The sequence below is a fragment of the Canis lupus genome, chromosome 3 (genome assembly GCF_048164855.1).
Source record: "Canis lupus baileyi chromosome 3, mCanLup2.hap1, whole genome shotgun sequence".
In the NCBI taxonomy this organism is placed as follows: domain Eukaryota; kingdom Metazoa; phylum Chordata; class Mammalia; order Carnivora; family Canidae; genus Canis; species Canis lupus.
The window spans coordinates 26,142,083-26,163,319 of record NC_132840.1 but is presented as its reverse complement, the minus strand read 5'-3'; the positions used below and the strand labels follow the sequence as shown (position 1 = coordinate 26,163,319).

General features: G+C 40.9%; 1 protein-coding gene across 1 annotated transcript in view; it reads left to right on the top strand.

Annotated features, from left to right (window-relative positions):
- Window positions 1–21,237, top strand: part of SLC25A33 (solute carrier family 25 member 33) — a 35,390-nt gene that overhangs the window by 2,094 nt on the left and 12,059 nt on the right. The window contains exon 2 of the mRNA XM_072819743.1: window positions 10,745–10,924. Within this exon, the coding sequence (XP_072675844.1) occupies window positions 10,745–10,924 (180 nt within the window). The remainder of the gene's footprint in view (window positions 1–10,744; window positions 10,925–21,237) is intronic.

Below are 21,237 nucleotides of genomic sequence, written 5' to 3'. Positions count from 1 at the left end.
AGGGAAGAGCATTAAAGGAGCTAAGTATTAAAAAAAAAAAAAAAAGGAGCTAAGTATTGAGTGCTTAGTATATTATATAGTTAAAATCAGTAAACCCAGTGGATCCACCTGGTGTGATGGCTGATAGCACTGCTTTGCTCTACGTAACTAGTTTTCACTGTTAAGCTGGCATCTTTACAAAGAACTGAAATTCAGGTCTTTGAAAAGAAGTCAGAGCCCTTTGTTTATAAATTGGTCACATTTCTTCTGTTGAATAGCCATTGGACTCTTAAGATCAAACAGGTTTAATGCTGTCACTAGTTAATGATATTGGACAATTGTTTTTATCAGGTAGCAGAGACTTAGGTTTAGTTGAAAATTAACTTTAGAGCGTGGGAAATAAAAACTACACCCGAAACAACTCAGTCTTTTAAATTTTTTTGATTTTTTTTTTTTAAACCATTTCTTGGGCTCTTTGCAAAGGTAAAAATACTCCTGTTTTAATCTGTAATAGTCCTCTTTTTAACAGTGTTACCCTTAAAGAAGAGAACTGGAGAAAAAACCACCCACAAATCAACACCTAAAATAAGCGCTTTAAGAAATGGTTCTATGCATGTGTACATGTACTAAATGTAATTCCATAGCTAGTTTTAAAATAGGCTCATATTCTTTAAATTGCTTTCTTCTTAGTAATACACTGAGTTTTAATGGCAGTATGTAGTGAATTTTCTAGGTAACCCTTTAATCAGTCCTTAATGTTGGGTGGTTGCAGTGAGGAAGGCCAACTCAGCTTCCAAGGCCAGTGACTGGAATGTAGAATGTTATAGTAACTTTACCACAGGGCTACCTAACTTATAACTTTTTCTGATGACCTACTTTCTTTTTAATCTTGTTTCTTATTTTTTGCTAACATGAATAACTAGATATCCTTATGTGTAGTTCTCTGGTTACTTCCTTAGGATAAACCACTAATGGTATAGTTGCTGAGTCAAAACACATTTTTAAGGCTTTTGGTATCTCCCAGAACATTCATAACCAGTTCTTAAAATGTATTACTTCTGCATGAACAAACATCATTCACTTGATGTTGATTTTTAGTATCTTTAGGGATTCTGTGGTTTTCTGCTTCCTTCCTCCCAAAATCTGGGCAGTATCATCAATATAAAAAACCTATTCAAACAGATTTTGTTACTATATAGCAAAACCTGTAGTTCCTTTCTACTCTTTAGACTCTCTCAGTAAGAGAGAGGCTGAAATCCTCTGAAGTTGCCCATCTGAGGCTAGACCTTATGTCTGTTAAGAAAAATCCTTTAAACTTTCCTTCTCACATGTCTTGGGGGTTCTCATAGTCCATATAGTGTTAGTGATGCCCTTCAGCTGTTAAACTAGCAGTGACAGCCAGGTGATGACTTAGTAGACATGCTCAGCACCTGAAATAGCTGGGCTAAGCTGCCACTGGAGTTAGTGGGGGGCAGCCTGGATTATATGCTTTAGTCCTCTTTTTGTAGCATGATTTTTTTCTTTTGTCATCAAAAATACATATCTTTAAAAATCTATTTTAGTGGGAATATGGTATGTCTTTAAGGTTTTAAAATACATAATCAAGATAATTTTCAAGATTCAGTATTTCATGTACCCTCCCCCCTTCCATTATGGGCAGCTGTCACCTGGTATACTTCTGTGCTGTGCTTGTCTATGGGTGTAATCTGTATCAGCTAATGGTTACTTTTGGAGTGTTAGGCACATATTCCTGTGTTTGCCAGGGGACCAATGCAAAGAAGGTGCAAGATTTATTTAAAATGCTTAAGGAATAGGTATAGTGTGCACGTAATACTTTATATAGGCATACCTACATATAGATATATTGAGAATATAAGCTTTCATTTCATCAGTGTACTTTTTATATGTGACAAACATTTTTCAATACTATATGGTTTTTGTATGAAAGATTCCTGCTAGAAGTAAGCTTCATGAGAATAGCAGCCATGTCTGTTTTCATCACTAGTATATCGCGAGTCTGGTATCACACGTATTACACATGCTTGGTCAGTACTTGTTTAAATGAATAAAAGGTAGTGTGTGTCTTATCTGGGGGTTTAGATTTATGTGGCCTGCTAAATTGTCCCAAATAAAGAGAAGCGCAGTACTTTGATTATTTACAAATTGTGAACATGGTTCTATATTAACATTTGCTGAAACTATATTGGCGTAAGGTAACATTTTGGATTTGTGTATTTGCAAAAAATAATGATTCTCTTCAGGTTCAGAAAGTACTACAGGATTTTTTAATCCATTCATAGGGTGCTATTTAAATTTTCTTTCTAAATGAAATGGAATATAGGACATAGTATCTAAAAGGTAATTAGCTGCATTGAAACTAGACATTTTGGTTTGACTTGAGTAAATACAGAATTTGCATGATCCAAATCTTCTATGCCAGGTATTCAAATGAGACATTCCAGAAAAGTATATGTAAAGAAGCACTAGTGTTTTCAAGTAGTGACTATAGAGTTAGTAGATGAAAAGAGAATTACTGAAGGCCACAGATTGGGACCACAGATTGTCTGACAGTATCATTTGTTGGTGGAATCCATGGTGTAGATAAGTATAAGCTCTGAATCTGGAAAGTAGTTTACTATCCATTAGGTAGCGATTATAATAAAGAGCAGATTGGTCTTGGCTTTAGTGCCTAAGATGAGTGAGTGTATATATGGAAAACAAGTTCTTGTTGAAAACATCTAGTTGTTGTTTGTTTTTTATTAGAGGCAAAGCAGGAAGAACTTCAGCCTTTTTTTTTTTTTTTTTTTTTTAAGATTTTATTCATGAGAGAGAGAGAGATAGAGGCAGAGACATAGGCAGAGGGAGAAGCAGGCTCCCTGCAGGAAGCCCAATGTGTGGGACTCAATCCCAAGATCCCAGGATCACGACCTGAGCCAAAGGCAGATGCTCAACCACCACTGAGCCACCCAGGCATCCCTGTTCTTTAAGATTTTATTTGTTTATTCATGAGAGCCACTGAGAGAGGCAGAGACACAGGCAGAGGGAGAAGCAGGCTCCCAGGACCCCAGGATCACACCCTGAGCCAAAGGCAGATGCTCAACCACTGAGCTACTCAGGTGCCCCCCAAAACATCTGGTTTTAGAAAGGTGTCCTTGTTACTTGATACTCAGAGTTAAAAGGTAAAAGTTTGTCCGGATAATTAAAAGTTTTTGTGTCTCCGGTCACATGAAGATAAAAGAAAAAATCCAGTGTATATATTGTAGTCGTGGTAGTCTAGCTTTGTTCTGCTGTAAAGTGGAGGAGAGGAGCCTCTTCCATGGGCAGAGGGATATCAAGTAAGGCTTAGGAAGGTGAAAAGATTAAATCCACATGTGTGTACTAAACCCAAGACTTCAGTTCTGGGCAAGAAAGAATGAAAGAAAGTTGGGGGGAGGGCATTCAGGAATATGTAGTAGGAGGGAAAAGGCACAGAAAATCCAGATGATAATTTTTTTAGAAAATTGGGCAAATAGATTTCAGAGAGCAACTCTCTCTTATGACTGCTCCCAGACATGTAATTTATTGTATTATTGAATTTATTGAACTGCTCACTGTTCGTAGCCTTTGTGCTACTCTGTCCAAACCCTTTCCCAGTGTATGGAATATCCCACAGAGAATTATCTCTGAACTTTGGCATCAGTGGATAGAGCAGTATTACCTTAGGAGCAAAATTAAATGAACATCCACGGAGTTTCCTCATAGCTGTTGGAAACATAGCCTACTAGCTACATGAGTCCCAACTACTTTTGGAAGATTACTGATAATAGTAAAATTCTGTAAGTGCTTTCTTGAAAAAGGAGGATGTACTTTTTTTTTTTAATTGACTAGGGTCATTTAGGAGGCTTTCATTTGTAAGTAATAAAAAACTCACTTCCAGCTGGCTTGATTATTGGCACATGGACCTAAATTCTAGAGAGAGAACAGGCTTTGGTGAGGGCTTATTTAAGTGGCTCAACAATGTCAATATGGAACCCCTCATTGATTGCCATGTTCCAGAAATATCTGTGTGATTCCAAGATTGGTCACTGCATGAACTCGGAATGGTTCCCTGCAGCTCCTAGTGTTTCTCCACCATTGAAAAGTCTTGAGCTTAATCTGATTGGACCAACTTGGACGTGCACCCATCTCTAAACCGGTTCTGCTCCTAGGGGATTATTCTGTTTGTTTTGGGCTGAATCATGTGGCCATCTCTGAACAGATGACATGGCAATGTAGATGGTGTTATGTTGATTAAGTGAGTCAGGTATAAAACTAGAAATGGGTTCAATACTACCTAAACTATATGACATAAGAAATTTGGAGTCTTGTTAAGACTTCATTAAGGAAGAAGGGAATGGATGCTGGGGAGGCAACCAGCAATGCCCTCCACATCGGTTGTACTGTTTTCAAATAGATTGTCCATTTTATTGATCTAGAACAGAGGTTCTCAACCTTGGCCCAACAATTTTTTGGCAAAGGGCAGGATATTACTGTGGGGTTTCCCATGCATCCCATGTAGGATGTTTAATAGCAACCCTGGTCTCAACCCACTAGATGCTAGTATAGTATCCCCTCCCCCAGTAGCAACAGCCAACGATGTCTCCATACCTTACTTGATGTCCCTCGGATGGGGACATAACTGCCACAGTTGAGAACCACTGGTCTAGAGCAGTGCTCTGCAGACTAATCACACAGCCCTGTGGTTAAAATGTTTATGCATGTATAAATTTATATTATCCTATTAATTTTATACATATTGTAAAGCATATATACAAAATAGAAATTAAATAGTAGAGATTATACAAAATTGAAATTTTTTTTTTCTGTAATTTTTCTTTCCCCACCAGGCCAGTATTCTATTGTGCACACTTAGGAGTATGCCCCCACTTTGAAGATTAGTGATCTGAAATACTGGTATCCAATCAGACTTGCTTTCCCGATGATGTGATGCCAACACTGCCACCATATAATTGATCATTGGATGTGACTTTTTCTATTGTCTGTGCTTTGGCTCCTGTGACCCTCAGCTGAACCAAGAGGCATTTACCCTGAGACTTAAAGATGCAGAATCTGGGATCCCTGGGTGGCGCAGCGGTTTGGCGCCTGTCTTTGGCCCAGGGCGCGATCCTGGAGACCCGGGATCGAATCCCACGTCGGGCTCCCGGTGCATGGAGCCTGCTTCTCACTCTGCCTGTGTCTCTGCCTCTCTCTCTCTCTCTGTGTGACTATCATAAATAAATAAAAATAAAAAAAAAATCTTTAAAAGATGCAGAATCTGCCTGACTGCCATTGACCACTTCACCCCAGATTGTATATACAGAGCAAACAGGCTATAGTTGTTAGTGTTGTGGCAGGTGGAGTATTGGGAGAGCGTTTTGCTGTCCCCAGTCCCTATTGGTCTGGGTTGTAGGTTGAGGGAATTTGTAAGGATGGTACCTTGCTCTCTGGCCAGTGCTTCCTGCAGGTAGGTTGTTAGCCCATGCCAGCTGGATGAGGAGGAACTGGTGTGGTGTGCTTGGGATGGATATGGGGGGACTTCCCACCAAGAGCCAACTTCACTGCCTCCTGACAGGGAAGAATGAATACTCTAGTGGGACGCCGCTTGGTGTCAAGGAGCATGGGGACCAGAAGAGGGGAAGGCACGCAGGGAGGGACTGCTCGAGGGACCACTATGGGGGTTCCCAGTATTGGGGCCTGTGGTGAGATGGAACACCACTCCAAGAAGGTTTGCACACCACCTACACTGAAATCATAACGTCTGCCAAGGCCATTAGCAAAACACACAGCCAGGTGGGCCCACAGCAAACAGAAACCAACCACATGAAACCACTTTACTTGGGGGACGCCTGGGTGGCTCAGTGTTTGGGCGTCTGCCTTGGCTCAGGACGTGATCCCAGGGTCTCAGGATCAAGTCTCACATCCGGCTCCCTGCATGGAGCCTGCTTCTCCCTCTGCCCGTGTCTCTGCCTCTGTCTCTCTCTCTGGGCTCTCATGAATATATAAGTAAAATCTTTTTGTTTTGTTTTGTTTTTTAAATAAGTAAAATCTTAAAAAAACAAAAAACAAAAAAAAAAAACTTCACTCCTCTGTCCTCGTGCCCAGAGGACCCTTAAAGGAATGGAAGAGAAAGAGCAGACCCAAGTCTCCTCAAGCCATACTTCTGGCTGGCATTGCTGGAGGGAGGTTTTGAATGAGATTTGAGATAGAAGTTTTGGACACACCTGAATTTGAAGACCTGGAGTTACCAGAAAGTCATGGAATCTGTCCATTGATAAGAAAGGGGGAATTCAGTAGAGCACAACTGAAAAGCAGACACGGAGGGAGGACTGGTGGATGGAGCTAATAATATCTTTTTTTGAATTGAGACTCATGAAAAGCCCAGTTAATAAATACTGCACAGAGTCACAGTGGACAGGGCTTTATGTGAGCTGAGTGACCATGGTTAGGAGCCAAGCTAATACCGAAGGTCATCTTTGTATCAAAGAATTGAGAATTGGCAGGAACTTTTTTCTATAAATAATGTAATTTGTTGTAATCACAAGTGCTTTGGACCCAACATGATTAAATGTTTTTAGAAAAATTTGGAAAGCCAATTCAAAGAAGTCAGTTTATACTCCCAGACTGATGGATGTGCTATGTGCTGGTTCATGAAGAAAGGAAAAAAAGGGATCCCTGGGTGGCGCAGCGGTTTAGCACCTGCCTTTGGCCCAGGGCGCAATCCTGGAGACCCGGGATCGAATCCCACGTCGGGCTCCCGGTGCATGGAGCCTGCTTCTCCCTCTGCCTGTGTCTGCCTCTCTCTCTCTCTCTCTCTCTCTCTCTCTCTCTCTGTGACTATCATAAATAAATAAAAATTAAAAAGGAAAAAAAAAAGTTGAGCTGAAATAAGATTCTGTGAAATGTTTTTTTTTTTTTTTTCTGTGAAATGTTTCTATTTCAAGAAGAATCTTCTCTGGAAATTTCAGTTTAGTATCAGAACTTCTTTCCTTATAATCAGAAGTATTTTCGTGGTGATGTTTCCAACATAGGTTAATAACTTAAAATTTTTTAATGACTTAAAACATTTAAAATGACTTACAGTTGAGAGATCTGGGTGGCTCAGCGGTTGAGCATCTGCTCGGGGCATGATCCTGGGGTCCTGGGATTTGAGTCTCGCATCAGGCGTCCTGCATGGAGCCTGCTTCTCCTTCTGCCTGTGTCTCTGCCTCTCTCTTTGTGTCTCTCATGAATAAATAAATAAAAATCTTAAAAAAAAAATGACTTACAGTTGATGATGGTTTCTCATCTAAGGTTTCAAGTAGGTAGGGAGGGGCTCACCTGCTGAATAGTTGCTTCTTACCACTGTTTATAGTTGGCATTGTTTCCCCCATTTTGTCATTGCCTGTAACACTGTGAGGTGACATCACTCTGTCTTGTAGAAGAGGTGCCTGAGTGCACCTTGGTTTGTCCCCTGGTGAGGAGTCTAGAAAGCCTAGGTCTTTTCACCACAACCACCACCCCCTCCTGCCATAGGCACAGGGTATAACACATAAGAAGGTGTGTGGTAGTGATCATAGTCTGCTAGCCTCAAAGAGGTCACCAGCTTGCTATCAGGAGGGCACTTGCTTTCTGGGGCAGGCATACCTTCCAGTGGGTCATCCTTTGATCAGTGGCATGGATTTGGTTGATGGTTGGCCAAAGTGAGGAATGTAACTGACATGGGGACAAAGCAAAGGTGGCTGACCTGTGTCGTGTTTGAACTTGTTGACTTTCTTATGAAAGACTACCCAGAAGTTCTGGGTTTTTTTTTCAGCAACGTGGAGTCATGTTATTGAACATAAATAGATTTCAGATGTTTACCCTTACTCTGTAGTGTGTGTGAGTTTTCTAATGTCTTTAAATGTTAAGCCTTTTATTTTTTTATTTAATTTTTATTTATTTATGATAGTCACACACAGAGAGAGAGAGAGAGAGAGAGAGGCAGAGACATAGGCAGAGGGAGAAGCAGGCTCCATGCACCAGGAGCCCGACGTGGGATTCAATCCCTGGTCTCCAGGATCGCGCCCTGGGCTAAAGGCAGGCGCTAAACCGCTGTGCCACCCAGGGATCCCAATGTTAAGCCTTTTAAAACACATGGTCGTTTTTCTAATAGGTAAGGGTAATTTATTTCGTGTGAATGGAGATGAATTAGTTGATTTTTACCTTTTTTTTTAAACACTCCCCACTATATCCCATTTTCTTTAGACATATTCTAGTGCTTAGAGCAAATTATACAGACCAGTGTTCAGTTAGACTCAGGATTTTTCATTGGTGCAGAAGAACACAGAATTATAAAGGCCTAATTGTCAAATAGGCAATTTGTCATGTATAGTGAATGTAAATAGTCTAAATTAGATAACAAAACTATCTTTCCATCATCCTATAGTGGGAAGAACATTGGATTTGGTCTCAGTTTAGCTACTTAGTCACTTTGTGACTTTGAAAAAGTACATGACCTCATTGAGACCAGGGATCCCCATCTAAAAACAAAAGACAATACCACTGGCAAAACCCTTGAAGGTCAAATGATGGTTGTCTGATACACGTCAAGTCTTTCCTGCCATTCTGACTGTGATCCCCTAAATTGCTTGATGGCCTTTGGCCCATAGTTCAGAAAACCTTGTGCTACGTAAATAGTTCAATTTACGGTACATTACCAACATGATTTTAAAGCAGGTTTGCTTAAATAGCCAAAAATTACCATTTTCCTCTACACTCTCCCCCTAGTTTGTACATTTCATACTTCTCGTGGTGAATGGTAGTTCCTACCTTATATAGGATAGTTGGAGAATTGAATGTCTGTCATAACATAGTCACTGGCAGTAATGCTGTTATTTAAACTGATAACTTCCAGCTCTGAGTTGTCATTGTACTTGTTCTTTGGAACTTTGGGCTCCTGATTTTAAAATACCACATGGAATTTTACTTCATTCCTTACTTCACCATTTGTGTTGGGTGCTAGATTCACTTCTAAATTTCCAACATTTACATCTGGTGGCATAGGGAAGCTAACTTGAGTACTGTGTCTGCCAGAGCCTGTCCTTTCTTGATGTTGCTGTTTCCCAGTCACAGGTGCTGGTGCTTAGCATTTTTATTGAGCCACCTGTTTGGCAGGTGTTATCCTACCTGTGTGCAAGAGTATGTGAATACTCAGCCCCTCCCTACAAGGAGCTCCCGGGCTAAGGGAACCTTTGACAGAAGGTAGAAAGTATGTGCTATTTTTCAAACATTTAGATCCCCTGAAAGACATTGTCCTTGAAATCTGAATTCAGTAATTCTTCACTTAGCAAATACTGTTTGTACACTTGAGTTCTGATGCCAGGGATATAACGAGTAAGACACAGGTCCTGATCATCAGTGTTTCCCAAAGAGTAACACTAGTGGGATGGTTTTAGATGGTCCCTGACATTATTAATCATGGCTAGCCCATCAGACATGCAATTTCATGGACATTATTGTTTAAGAAAAGATGAGGGGCACCTGGGGGGCCCAGTCGGTTAGGTTTTCGACTCATGATCTCAGCTCAGGGTCTTTTTTTTTTTTTTTTTTTTTTAAGATTCATTCATTCATTCATTCATTCATTCATTCATTCATGAGAGACATGGAGACAGAGGCAGAGGGAGAAGCAGGATACCCGCAGGGAGCCTGATGTGGAACTCGAATCTGGGACCCTGGGATCGTGCCCTGGGCCAAAGGCAAACGCTCAACTGCTGAGCCACCAGGTGTCCCTCCTTTTTTTTTTTTTTTTTTTAAGATTTATGCAAGCACATGTGTGAGAGTGCAGGAGGGTGGGGGGTCTAGGAGAGGGAGAAGGAGAGAGGGAGTCCGGAGTCTCAAACAGACTTCATACTGAGTATGGAGCTGGACATGGGCTCAGTCTCACAACCCTGAGATTGTGACCTGAGCTGAAACCAAGAGTCCAGCGCTTAACTGAGCCACCCAGGTGCCCCTCAGCTCAGGTCTTGATCTCAGGGTTGGGAGTTCAAGACTGGCGTTGGGCTCCATGCTAGGTGTGGAGCCTACTTTAAAAAGAGAAAAAAGAAAGTGGGTATTTTAGAATAAATAATTGAATTGTCTTGAAAAATATTTAAATTTTTAAATTCAGTTAATATTTTGACATGAACAAACTATAAAGAGTGGTCAGGGGGAACCCTGATCCAGAGAGACTGAGGGATGCTTAAGGAGTTCATTTTAAGGAGCTTTAACTTAATTTTCAGTGGAGGCCAAATTAATCATACTCTAATGGAAGTCTGTGTTGTAGAGAACATTGATTTCTCAAAGTAGTAAAATTCCCTGAGTAACTTTCAATTGTGCAAAGGTGAATTGTCTAGAAGAGTCACTGCAGCATGGCAGTGAAGTTAGAAATGACGAGCACTCCTAATGGGTTAAAATGGTAGACATTGGCACAGAGTCCTAGTGTATGGTCATCATAGATGATACTGTAGGTGAAGGTACAGCCTCGGAGAGACGGAGTGATGACCAGCAGGCAGGTAAGTGAGGGGAGGGGTCATTAAAAAGCCAGTGATAAAAACCCAAAGGGTATGCCAACGTGTTAACAGTGGTTCTGTCTTTAGCTGCTGAGACTTCAACAAATTCTTTTTACCTCCCAGTATGTTCTAGTTGTGAAACAAACAGGTGCCTTTTTCTTTAATAGAGAAAAATGAATTTTCCCACTTTATCAGCACAGGGAATAGTACAACTTATCCTGTTGTGATTTCTTCTCTTACAGATGTGGGGGCACGGTTGGTGCTATTTTCACTTGTCCACTAGAAGTCATTAAGACACGGTTGCAGTCTTCAAGATTAGCTCTTCGGACAGTCTATTATCCTCAGGTTCATCTGGGGACCATTAGCGGAGCTGGGATGGTGAGACCAACACCCGTGACACCTGGACTCTTCCAGGTTCTGAAGTAAGTTACTGTGCTGGACGCCAGCGCCCAATCTAAGTACAGAAGGTCTGTCAGGCTCACCAGATGCGGTGTTCTGTTTGCAGTCTTTGTCCAAACTTGAGAATTAGGTTTCCGTACTAATACCTTTGAGCTCTGACCTCCCTTGGCAGCAGGGCTACGTGTGATCATCATCCAGCAGTAGTCAAAGTAAACCTAACAAAGCAAACAAAAAATCCATTTTTAAATTGTTGCATCATGGTGTTGCTCTTGCCCGAAATCTTTGGAGGGCTGGCAAGATCTGGGTTGGTAGGGTGACATTAAAAATTTAAAGACTGTGCATAATATAGAGATAACATATTTTGATGTTTTTTGCTTGCTGTTTGGAAATAATTTCATATTTATAGAAAAGTTGCAACGTATATTTGGTGAAAGGGTTTTTTAAATGTTTGTTTCATACTGAAGCTACCTGCCTAGGATGTTATTTTTACTGCATTAAAAAATGTCTCATTTGCTTATGAAGTGACTAAATCTTCACAGACTGAATATGGCCTATCAGTCTCTATGCTTAAGGCAGAATCAAATGCAGAAGAGTGCTCAGCAATACCTGAGTTTTAGCTTAGGGTCATATACTTTATTTTACTTATTTACATACTTATTTTAAAGATTTTATTTATTTATTCATGAGAGACACAGAGAGAGAGAAACAGAAACATAGGCAGAGGACCCCGGGATTATGACCTTAGCCAAAGGCAGACGTTCAGCTGAGCCACCCAAGTGTCCCGGGGCCATGTACTTTAATTTTAAAAGAGGTGTTCAACAGGGGTGTCTGCCTGGCTCAGTCAGAGTGCGCAACTCTTTTTTTGTTGTTTTTTGAAAATTTACTTATTTGGGAGAGAGAGCATGAGCAGGGGTGGGTTGGAAAGGCAGTGGGAGAGGGAGAAGCAGGCTCCCCACTGAGCAAGGGAGCCCAATGAGGGGCTCGATCCCAGGACTCTGGAATCATGACCTGAGCCAAAGGCAGATGCTTAACCAACTGAACTACCTAGGTGCCCTAAGCGGGCCTAACTCTTGATTATAGAGTTGTGAGTTTGAACCCCACGTTGAGTATAGAGATTACTTAAAAATAAAAAAATAAAAGGCGGTCAATAAATAGTAGTTGAATTTAGCTAAACATGATACTCAGATCTCTGAAACTTATCAGAGATAAGTGTTCAAGAAGGACATTGCTGTTTGTCAATATAGAGGTTTCATTGGGAAACAGAAAAAGATGCGATAAAATGGAAATGTTCTGTCTTAATAACCATATCACTTAGCACTTTGGACAGAATTCACTCACATTTTAGATAAGGTGGAATGAATTGGAAAGTGCTTAATTTATTTTTAGGCACGTTTTGTTTGTAAAGTCTACTAATGAGTCACCCGGACTTCCATGCCAGATGTGTGTATAAGAGTGCATCTGAGTTTATTCAGCAAAACTGGACAGCAAAACCAGCGGCTGAGGGCAAGGTCCCAAGTGAGAGAATCAGAAACCCAACTAGGGGAAAAGAGGGCTGGTACCCAAGAGGTACTGAGAGGATCTGTCAGTTTAGTGAAACATGGAAAAGGGCTGTGGAGACACAAAAGGCAGAAAGCCTACCTGGGAGATAGGCCCAGGAAAGATAAGCACAGAGATATGGAGGCATGTTTTGATCTGAGTAGGGAGGGAGATAAGCCCACGTCATTAAAAAACTGTGGCTGAGGAAACATCCCCATCCTGGTATGCCTTTTTATGTTTAGGCCGTGGCAGTGTCTCAAATGACACCTTTCTTCTGAGGAACACAAAGTGCTTTGAACATAATGAAACAGACAGGTAATTTGCCAACTTTACTGACACCCCCCCCAAAAAAAAAAAAACTTCCTCTTATGTGCTTGCCAAATAACTCATGACTAGTGGATTTGTCTATTTACTGTAACTGGAACCTGTTAGCCAGAAGTTGTGGGTGTCAACAGGGCCAAGTTTGTAAGGTAAATGGGGATGTTTCTCTAGTTAAAGTTTTCAGGATGCCTGTTCTGCAACTGTAGTATCTCCATCTTTCTTCTATCTCCTGTAAATCACTCTCTCTCTTTCTCTCTCTCTCTCTCTCTCTATATATATATATATATATACTTACATAAGTATTTTCCCCCAGTGAGAACAATTGTATATTAAAATGTAAGTCAAAGGAAAAAAAAAACGCCTCGCCATCTTGTGAGATATAGGAACAGTGCTCACACCACGCTACACGTAAGATAGCTCCTTTCCCTGTGGGCCCACAGCATTCATGCAGCCACAGCCACACAATCTTGAGGCTTTACTGACGCATGAGTACTTTTTAAAATCACCTATTCTATATTCACATCAAAATACGAATAATGGAAATATTAATTAACATTTTTGTCATAACATTTTATTAGAAAAGTATTTGTAAATTGGCATTTTCCACCCGAGCTGTTTCATGAAGCTTTCTTTCCTCAGCTTGACGTATATATACATTTTTTTTAAGACTCTCAACTGCTGTTTATTAGCTTTTGAGTTAGAAAATGACCATGTTTCTGTGGTATCATTCCATCAATTTTTCACAAGAATCCTTAAGTGAGCATTCAGATGTGAAATTAGTTTATAGATGAGGAAATGCAGATAAGGGGTTAAGTGACTTGCCTAATGTCATCTCAATATATATTCACCTTAAAATAGATTTCTAGGGGGATCCCTGGGTGGCTCAGCGGTTTAGTGCCTGTCTTTGGCCCAGGGCGCGATCCTGGAGTCCCAGGATCGAGTCCCGCATCGGGCTCCCGGCATGGAGCCTGCTTCTCTCTCTGCCTGTCTCTCTCTCTCTCTCTCTCTGTGTGTGTGTGTGTGTGTCTATCATGAATAAATAAATAAAATCTTTTAAAAAAATAAATAGATTTCTAAGGAAGATTTGAAGCAGCTAAGAGTAAAGTAGATGAGGATACCCCCCTGCTCACACGAAGCTTGGCTGCTGCTTCTGCCCCTTTGCTGAGTCTCTGTGACAACCTTTTTTTTTTTTTTTTTTAAAGATTTTATTTATTTATTCATGATAGACAGGCAGAGACACAGAGGGAGAAGCAGGCTCCCAGCAAGGAACTCAGTCCTGACCCCAGGATCATGCCCTGAGCCAAAGGCAGACACTCAACTGCTGAGCCACCCAAGTCTCCCTCCGTGACAACCTCTTGATGTTGGAGGGCCCCAAGGGCTCCTGTGGTGGTCCCCTGCCCTAGCGACAGCCAGATCATGCTTTAGTCTTGCAACTCTAAGTACCACCTGTAAGCTGACAATGTTTCTCCTCTGAGCCTCCCACGTTAGTCCAGCTGGGTGTTTGACCTCTCAGCTGGGGTGTTCTCTGGGCATCCAAAGTGTAATTTGTGCAAAACTGAACTTCCCCAAACCTACTGCTCCCAAAGTCTTCTCTGTCCATTAAAGACAACCCCATCCTTCCCATTCTGGATCTTTGAAACCCCAGAGGCATCCTGAGACCTTATTTCTCAAAACCCCACGGGAAAATCTCTGAGCTCTGCCTTCAGAATATGTACAGAATCTGACATATTTTTATATATTTTTGCACTCCTTTCTCCACCACTGTCATGATGGAGGCCACCACATCTTACTGTGTTACCAGACTAGCTTCCTAACTAGTCTTGCCACCTCCCACTTCTCACTGTGCTCTCCACAGTCCAAAAATCTCCTACTCAGACCCCTTCAGGGGCTGCCCTCTCCCTCTAAGGAAAAGCCAAAGCTGTGCCCACCACTCCACAGGCTCTACACTGTAGCTACCACCCCTCCCTTAACTTCTCCGACCTCCCCTCCTGATGTTTCTCCTCTACCCAGCTACACTGACCTCCTTTCTGTTCCTTCTCAGCCATTTAACCTGGGAACATTGAAACATTTTCTGATGAAGGGCCTTTGTACTGGACACTCTCTGCCTGACTGGCTCCCAGCTGTTACCTTTGCAGGAAGGCCTTGCGGTGACCATGTTATTTAAAACGAGCCCTCCTCTCATGCCCTATCCCTTCTTCCTGCTCTGTTTTTATCTCCAGCACTTAACCTCCATCCAACATACAGTATGGTTTACATAATTATATTGTTTATTTTCTCTCTGCCCCCACCAGAATAGAAATTCCTTGAACACAGGGACATTGATTTGTCTTGATCATTGAGGTGTCCCCATGCATGTAGAATGCTACCTGTCACATAGTAATAAGCATTCAGTACCAACAGAATGAATGAATAAATGAATGAATGAATTTTGGCATGCTGTAAGATACTGAGTATGAAGAACTCAGCACACACACCATGCCATGTAAATAATAAATATTAGCTGCTGTCATAATAGGTACTTTCTGTACTTTTTAAAATTTTTTAATTTTTTTAAAGATTTTATTTATTCAGGAGAGACAGAGAGGCAGAGACCATAGTCAGAGGGAGAAGCAGGCTCCTTACAGGGAGCCTGATGTGGGACTTGATCCTGAGACTCTGGGATCATGCCCTGAGCCAAAGGCAGATGCTTAAGGCACCTGAGCCACAGGCATCCCCTTTCTGCACTTTTTAAACTTACGATTTAGGGGGATCCCTGAGTGGTTCAGCGGTTTAGCGCCTGCCTTCCACCCAGGGCATGATCCTGGAGTCCCAGGATCAAGTCCCCCATCAGGCTCCCTGCATGGAGCCTGCTTCACCCTCTGGCTGTGTCTGTGCTCCCCCCCACCCCCCCATCTGTCTCTGTCTCATGAATAAATATTTTTTAAAAAATAAATAAATAAAAATAAACTTAAGATTTATAACTGAGTTTCTTGGTGGCCAAGGCAAAAAGGGGAATATCCTATTACATAATTCTCACCTGAAGAAAGCATACTTGCTTTCCAGGGGTAATATAGGTCTCTTCCTCCTGTATTAAAAGCAGCCTGTTACCCAGCACTTACATAAAAACAGTGTGCCAGCATAAGGAAGCACGCTTTCAAGGTGGTGTAATAGATGGCAGCTACTTTTCTCGTCTCCTGCCACGCTGGTTGAAGCCACCCTGCTCTTTCACGTAGATTATTAGATAGCTTTCTCCTTCTTCCATTGACGTGGGTGAGCTATTAGGAGTGTTAATCTACAAAAAGAGAGGGCTTTTTATCTGGTAAATGACAAAAGGAGGACAAGAGTCAGGCCTTTTCTCTATACCACAAAGCCCATCAAGATTGTTCACATTTTTAGAAGACACTGGGTTACCAAAAACCCAAATGAATAAAATGGTTATTCACTTAAAACTAAGCAGCCTATTTCTAGGCTTACTCTTTCAGGCAGTAATACTTTAAAAGACTTAACAGGCAACAGAATTTGTTTATAGGAAGTTTATTTTTCAAAATGCAAATCAGTGTTTGCATGTATCTCATGTTAGGGTAACCTGTTAGGAAAAAAAAATTATCCTTCACTGGAGCACCAATAATCTTTACATTTTGAAAACAGTTACTTAAAAAAGGCAAGATGCTAGCATGTTTAGGCTCTTGCTGTTTGATTTGCCATAGGGATTTTTTTTTTAAGATTTTATTTATTTATTCATGAGAGAGACAGAGAGAGAAGGGGAGACATAGGCAGAGGGAGAAGCAGGCTCCATGTGGGAAGCCCGATGTAGTACTCGATCCCGGACCCTGGGATGTCACCCTGAGCCGAAGGCAGATGCTAAGCCACCCAGGTGTCCCTGTCATAGGGATTATTAATTAATATATGTTTATCTCTTGTGCCTGCTTTATGAGTTAATCTTTTCTTTTTTTTTCCCCCCATCAGAGCTCCCATTCTGTAAATTACTCAGGTACTTTATTTTTGTTTTTTCAAGTACCTTTCTTTTTTTTTTTTGTTTTTTTTTTTTGTTTGTTTGTTTTTTGTTTTTTCAAGTACCTTTCTAATCTGAAAAGTAATGTATTAGTGAGCTAGTCTCTGTCTTGTAAAAACTTTCATGTTTAGGGATACCTGGGTGGCTCAGTGGTTGAGCGTCTGCCTTTGGCTCAGGGCATGATCCCAGGATGTGGTATCGAGTTCCGCATCGGGCTCCTTGCATAGAGCCTGCTTCTCCCTCTATCTATGTCTCTGCCTCGCTCTCTGTGTGTCTCTCATGAATAAATAAATAAAATCTCTTTAAAAATTTTATGTTCAGATGAGATCTTTGTCTTGGATTAGTCTACAGTATATGTATTGTGATTAAAACTAGCAAGGAGAGGGCAGCCCCAGTGGCGCAGCGGTTTAGCGCCGCCTGCAGCCCAGGGCATGATCCTGGAGACCCTGGATCGAGTCCCATGTCAGGCTCTCTGCATGGAGCCTGCTTCTCCCTCTGCCTGTGTCTCTGCCTCTCTCTCTCTCTCTCTCTCTGTCTCTATGAATAAATAAATAAAATCTTAAAAAAAAAAATAGCAAGGAGAATGAAATGCTCCAAACAAGATCCTGATTTCCTTTTGCGTTTCTTCTCTAAATCAAAGTTGATACAACTGTGGGAAGGTCAGTCTGTATCCTAACTAACATGCTTTATTATGAAGCCAAGGCGTACCATTTATAGTAGGAACTTGATTGTTCCAGAAGAATTTTGTAAACATCCAGATAAGTTGGAAGTTTGAATTATGTAACAGATTTGACTTTTTGCCCACTGTTAATATGCGTAGCTATGGAGACCGTCTTTCTGCAGTTCTTAAAAGGCCTGAGTCGCTTGAGGACACGCGTTCCCTACTGCATTATAGATGAGAGGCTTTTGGGCCTCCTGGAGCCAGAGTTCCTTAATTGTGTTTAACTGCCTCCTGGGCCTGGCTCTGTGCCCTGTCCCTTAATGGGACCACAGACAGAATCCAAGCTTTAAAAATGTTTGAGTATACTGACCATTTGAAGTCTTTTATACCCTCCTGCAAGTTGTAGGTCATTTCAAGGTGTCACTTGACACTTTTGTTCAGAGACCTTGGCTTTTTGAAAGCATAGTCCTGTTTTGAGAAAGAGTAAAAGAAAAGTATTTACAGTTGAAAACTCAAAATTCTCCTGCCTCCGGTAAGAGCCAAGTGGCTTGTTTTAGCCAGTGTGAAAGTTCACTCAAAGTGCACGAACTTCAGCTCGCATGTTAGATTTGCAGAAACCCAAGAATGGTCTTTACCCCACCCCTTGCTTCTGTGACTTTGTGGGCTGTTGTCATGAGCTTAAGATTTTTATAACCTATGACCCACACCTTTTTTTTTTTTTTTTTTTTTTTTTAAAGAACTTTTTACTTTGGGCAGCCTGGGTGGCTCAGCGGTTTAGTGCTGACTTCAGCCCAGGGCGTGATCCTGGAGACCTGGGATCGAGTCCCATGTTGGGCTCCCTGCATGGAGCCTGCTTCTCCCTCTGCCTGTGTCTCTGCCTCTCTCTCTCTCTCTCTCTCTCTCTGTCTCTGTCTCTGTCTCTCATGAATGAATAAGTAAAACCTTAAGAAAAAAAACAAAAAAAACTTTTTACTTTGAAGTAATTTCAGACTTACAGAAGAGTTACAGAAATGGTATAGACAACTTGGTTATATTCTTTACTTCAAGTCACCAATTTGTAATATTTGCCACATTTGTTTTTTTCATTTCTTCTCTGCATACATACATATTTTTTCTGAACCATTGGAAAATAGCTTACATGCATCACTATGCCCCTTTACCCTTGGTACTTCAACATTTATTTCCTAAGAGCAAGGTAATTCTCTTAAAGCCATGGTATAGTTTTTTCACATTCAGGAAATTCAATATTCATATATTACTTCTTAACTAATCTGCAGTCCATATTCCAGATCGATCAGTTATATGTTGTGATTGATTTAATGGAAGAACTGAATTTTAAAACTGTTCCTGCCAATATTTCCTCTGTTTCTTAGACCTTTGTCTTTTTTTTTAAGATTTTATTTATTTGAGCGAGAGAGCACAAGCAGGGGAAGGGGCAGAGGGAGAACTCCCCCTGAGCGGGAAACGCCTCGGAGCTCAGGACCCTGGGATCACAATCTGGGAAGGCAGAGGCTCACCCAGCTAAGCCACCCAGATGCCCCCACTCTGGTATTAGACCTTTTTCAAGGAGCCTTTCTTTCTTCCTTGCTGTGTTGTTTCTTGATTTGTTTAACATTAAGATATAATTCACATACCAAACAATTTACCCATTTAAAGAATACCATTCAGCCGTTCTTAGTATGTACACAGAGTTTTGTGTGACCAATACTACTAATTTGACTTTAGAACATTTTCATCCCTACTAAAAGAAATCTCTCACTCATTTGCAGTCACTCCCCATCACCCAGCCCCAGCCTAGGCAATCAATCACTAATTTCTTTCTGTCTCTGTATTTGTCTCCTCTGCACATTTCATATAAATAAAATAATACAACATAGGCCCTTCTGTGTCTGGCTGCTTTCACTTTTAACCAAATGTTTCTTGAAGGTCATCCTTGTTGTGTGTATCAGTACTTCCTTTTTATTGCCAAGTGATGTTATATTGTATAGCTAGGTTTCATTTTAAACGCTGTGCTTTTACATTCTCTAGGTGCCATGAAAAAAAAAAGAAAGGTACACTCTATTTAGAGTGAGATGCACTCTCTAATTGTGTAGTATCTCACACAGAGGTCCTTCATGCAATACTCGGGGGTGACCAGAGGGTTTAGGCTGGGCTACACAAACAAGAGTGTGTCATGGGATCCCATAAAAGGGCCCAGGCTGATAACTGCCAGTGAGAAAAACATTCTATGATAAGAAAATAAGACTATTGTTTAAAAAGAAAAGAAGAAAAAAAAAAAAGAAAAGAAAAGAAGACTGTTGTCTTCCTAATATTTTGGAATAAATTAATTATTTAGATGGAACTGAGATCCACTTTATTATTATTCACATATCCTAAAATTTTTCCTTTTAAAAGTGTATAATTCAGTGGTTACACAGTTATGTAACCACCACCACTATCTAATTCTAGAACATTTTCATCACCCCAAAGGAAGCATGTACCCACTAGCAGTCTTTCCCAACTCCCCCTACTCCACCCTGGCAATCACAGATCTACTCCATCTCTGTGGTTAGGAGTGTTCTTCTCTTGGAGGCTCTTGTAAATGGAATCAGTTTTTATCTCTGTATTCAGATTGTTCATTGCTACTGTGTAGAAATACAATTGATTTTTGTATATTGATCCTATATCCTGCAACCTTGCTGAACTTATTAGTTATAGTAATCGTTTAGTGTATTAATTAGTATTTCTATGTTAATGATTGTGTAGTCTATGTGAATAGAATTTTGCTGGGGCATGCCTGGGTGGCTCAGTCAGTGAAGCCTCCGACTCTCGATCTCGGCTCAGGTTTTGATCTCAGGGTTGTGAATTCAAAAGCCCCATGTTGAGCCCCACTTAAAAAAAAAAGTTCTGTTTTTTCCTTTCCAATCTAGATACCTTTTATTTCTTTTTTCTTTTTTTCTTTTTTTTTTTTTTTAAATTTATTTATGATAGTCACACAGAGAGACAGAGGCAGAGACACAAGCAGAAGGAGAAGCAGGCTCCATGCACCGGGAGCCCGATGTGGGATTCGATCCCGGGTCTCCAGGATCGCGCCCTGGGCCAAAGGCAGGCGCCAAACCACTGCGCCACCCAGGGATCCCTTATTTCTTCTTTCTTATCTAATTGCTAGTCTGCTACTTTTGAAGACAGCTCTTACAGGTGCAAATATACTTTCATTTTCAAGCAATTGAAATATTTTATAAACATCCAAAAATTTGAAGAAAGAAGCCAAAGTTCAAATGTTTTAGTTTGTACATTCAGGAACTCTAGACCGTGAAAAACTACATTGACCTGAAAAAGGAAAGAAGAGGAAGGAAAGCTTCCTTCCTCTTTCTGGATAAAACTTGAACATTGCCTAGCATACCAGGGACCAGATCAACTGAACCTCTTCACCAAAAATTTCAGCTTTGTTTCCAGAAATTTTATGGGAAAAGTGGAAGGTGGTAGAAATAAAATTGGCAGGATTCAGAATCTTTACCAATAGCTTTTCCATAAAGTGGAACACAACTGTTTTATTTTACCTTCGAAGTCATAATGAAGGTAAAGCATTATATAAACTCTTTTTTTTTTTTTAAGATTTTATTTATTTATTCATGATAGTCACACAGAGAGAGACAGAGAGGCAGAGACACAGGCAGAAGGAGAAGCAGGCTCCATGCACCGGGAGCCCGATGTGGGATTCGATCCCGGGTCTCCAGGATCGCGCCCTGGGCCAAAGGCAGGCACCAAACTGCTGCGCCACCCAGGGATCCCATATAAACTCTTTTGACAACAATATGATCATTAGTGAGCTAGATAAACTTAGAAAT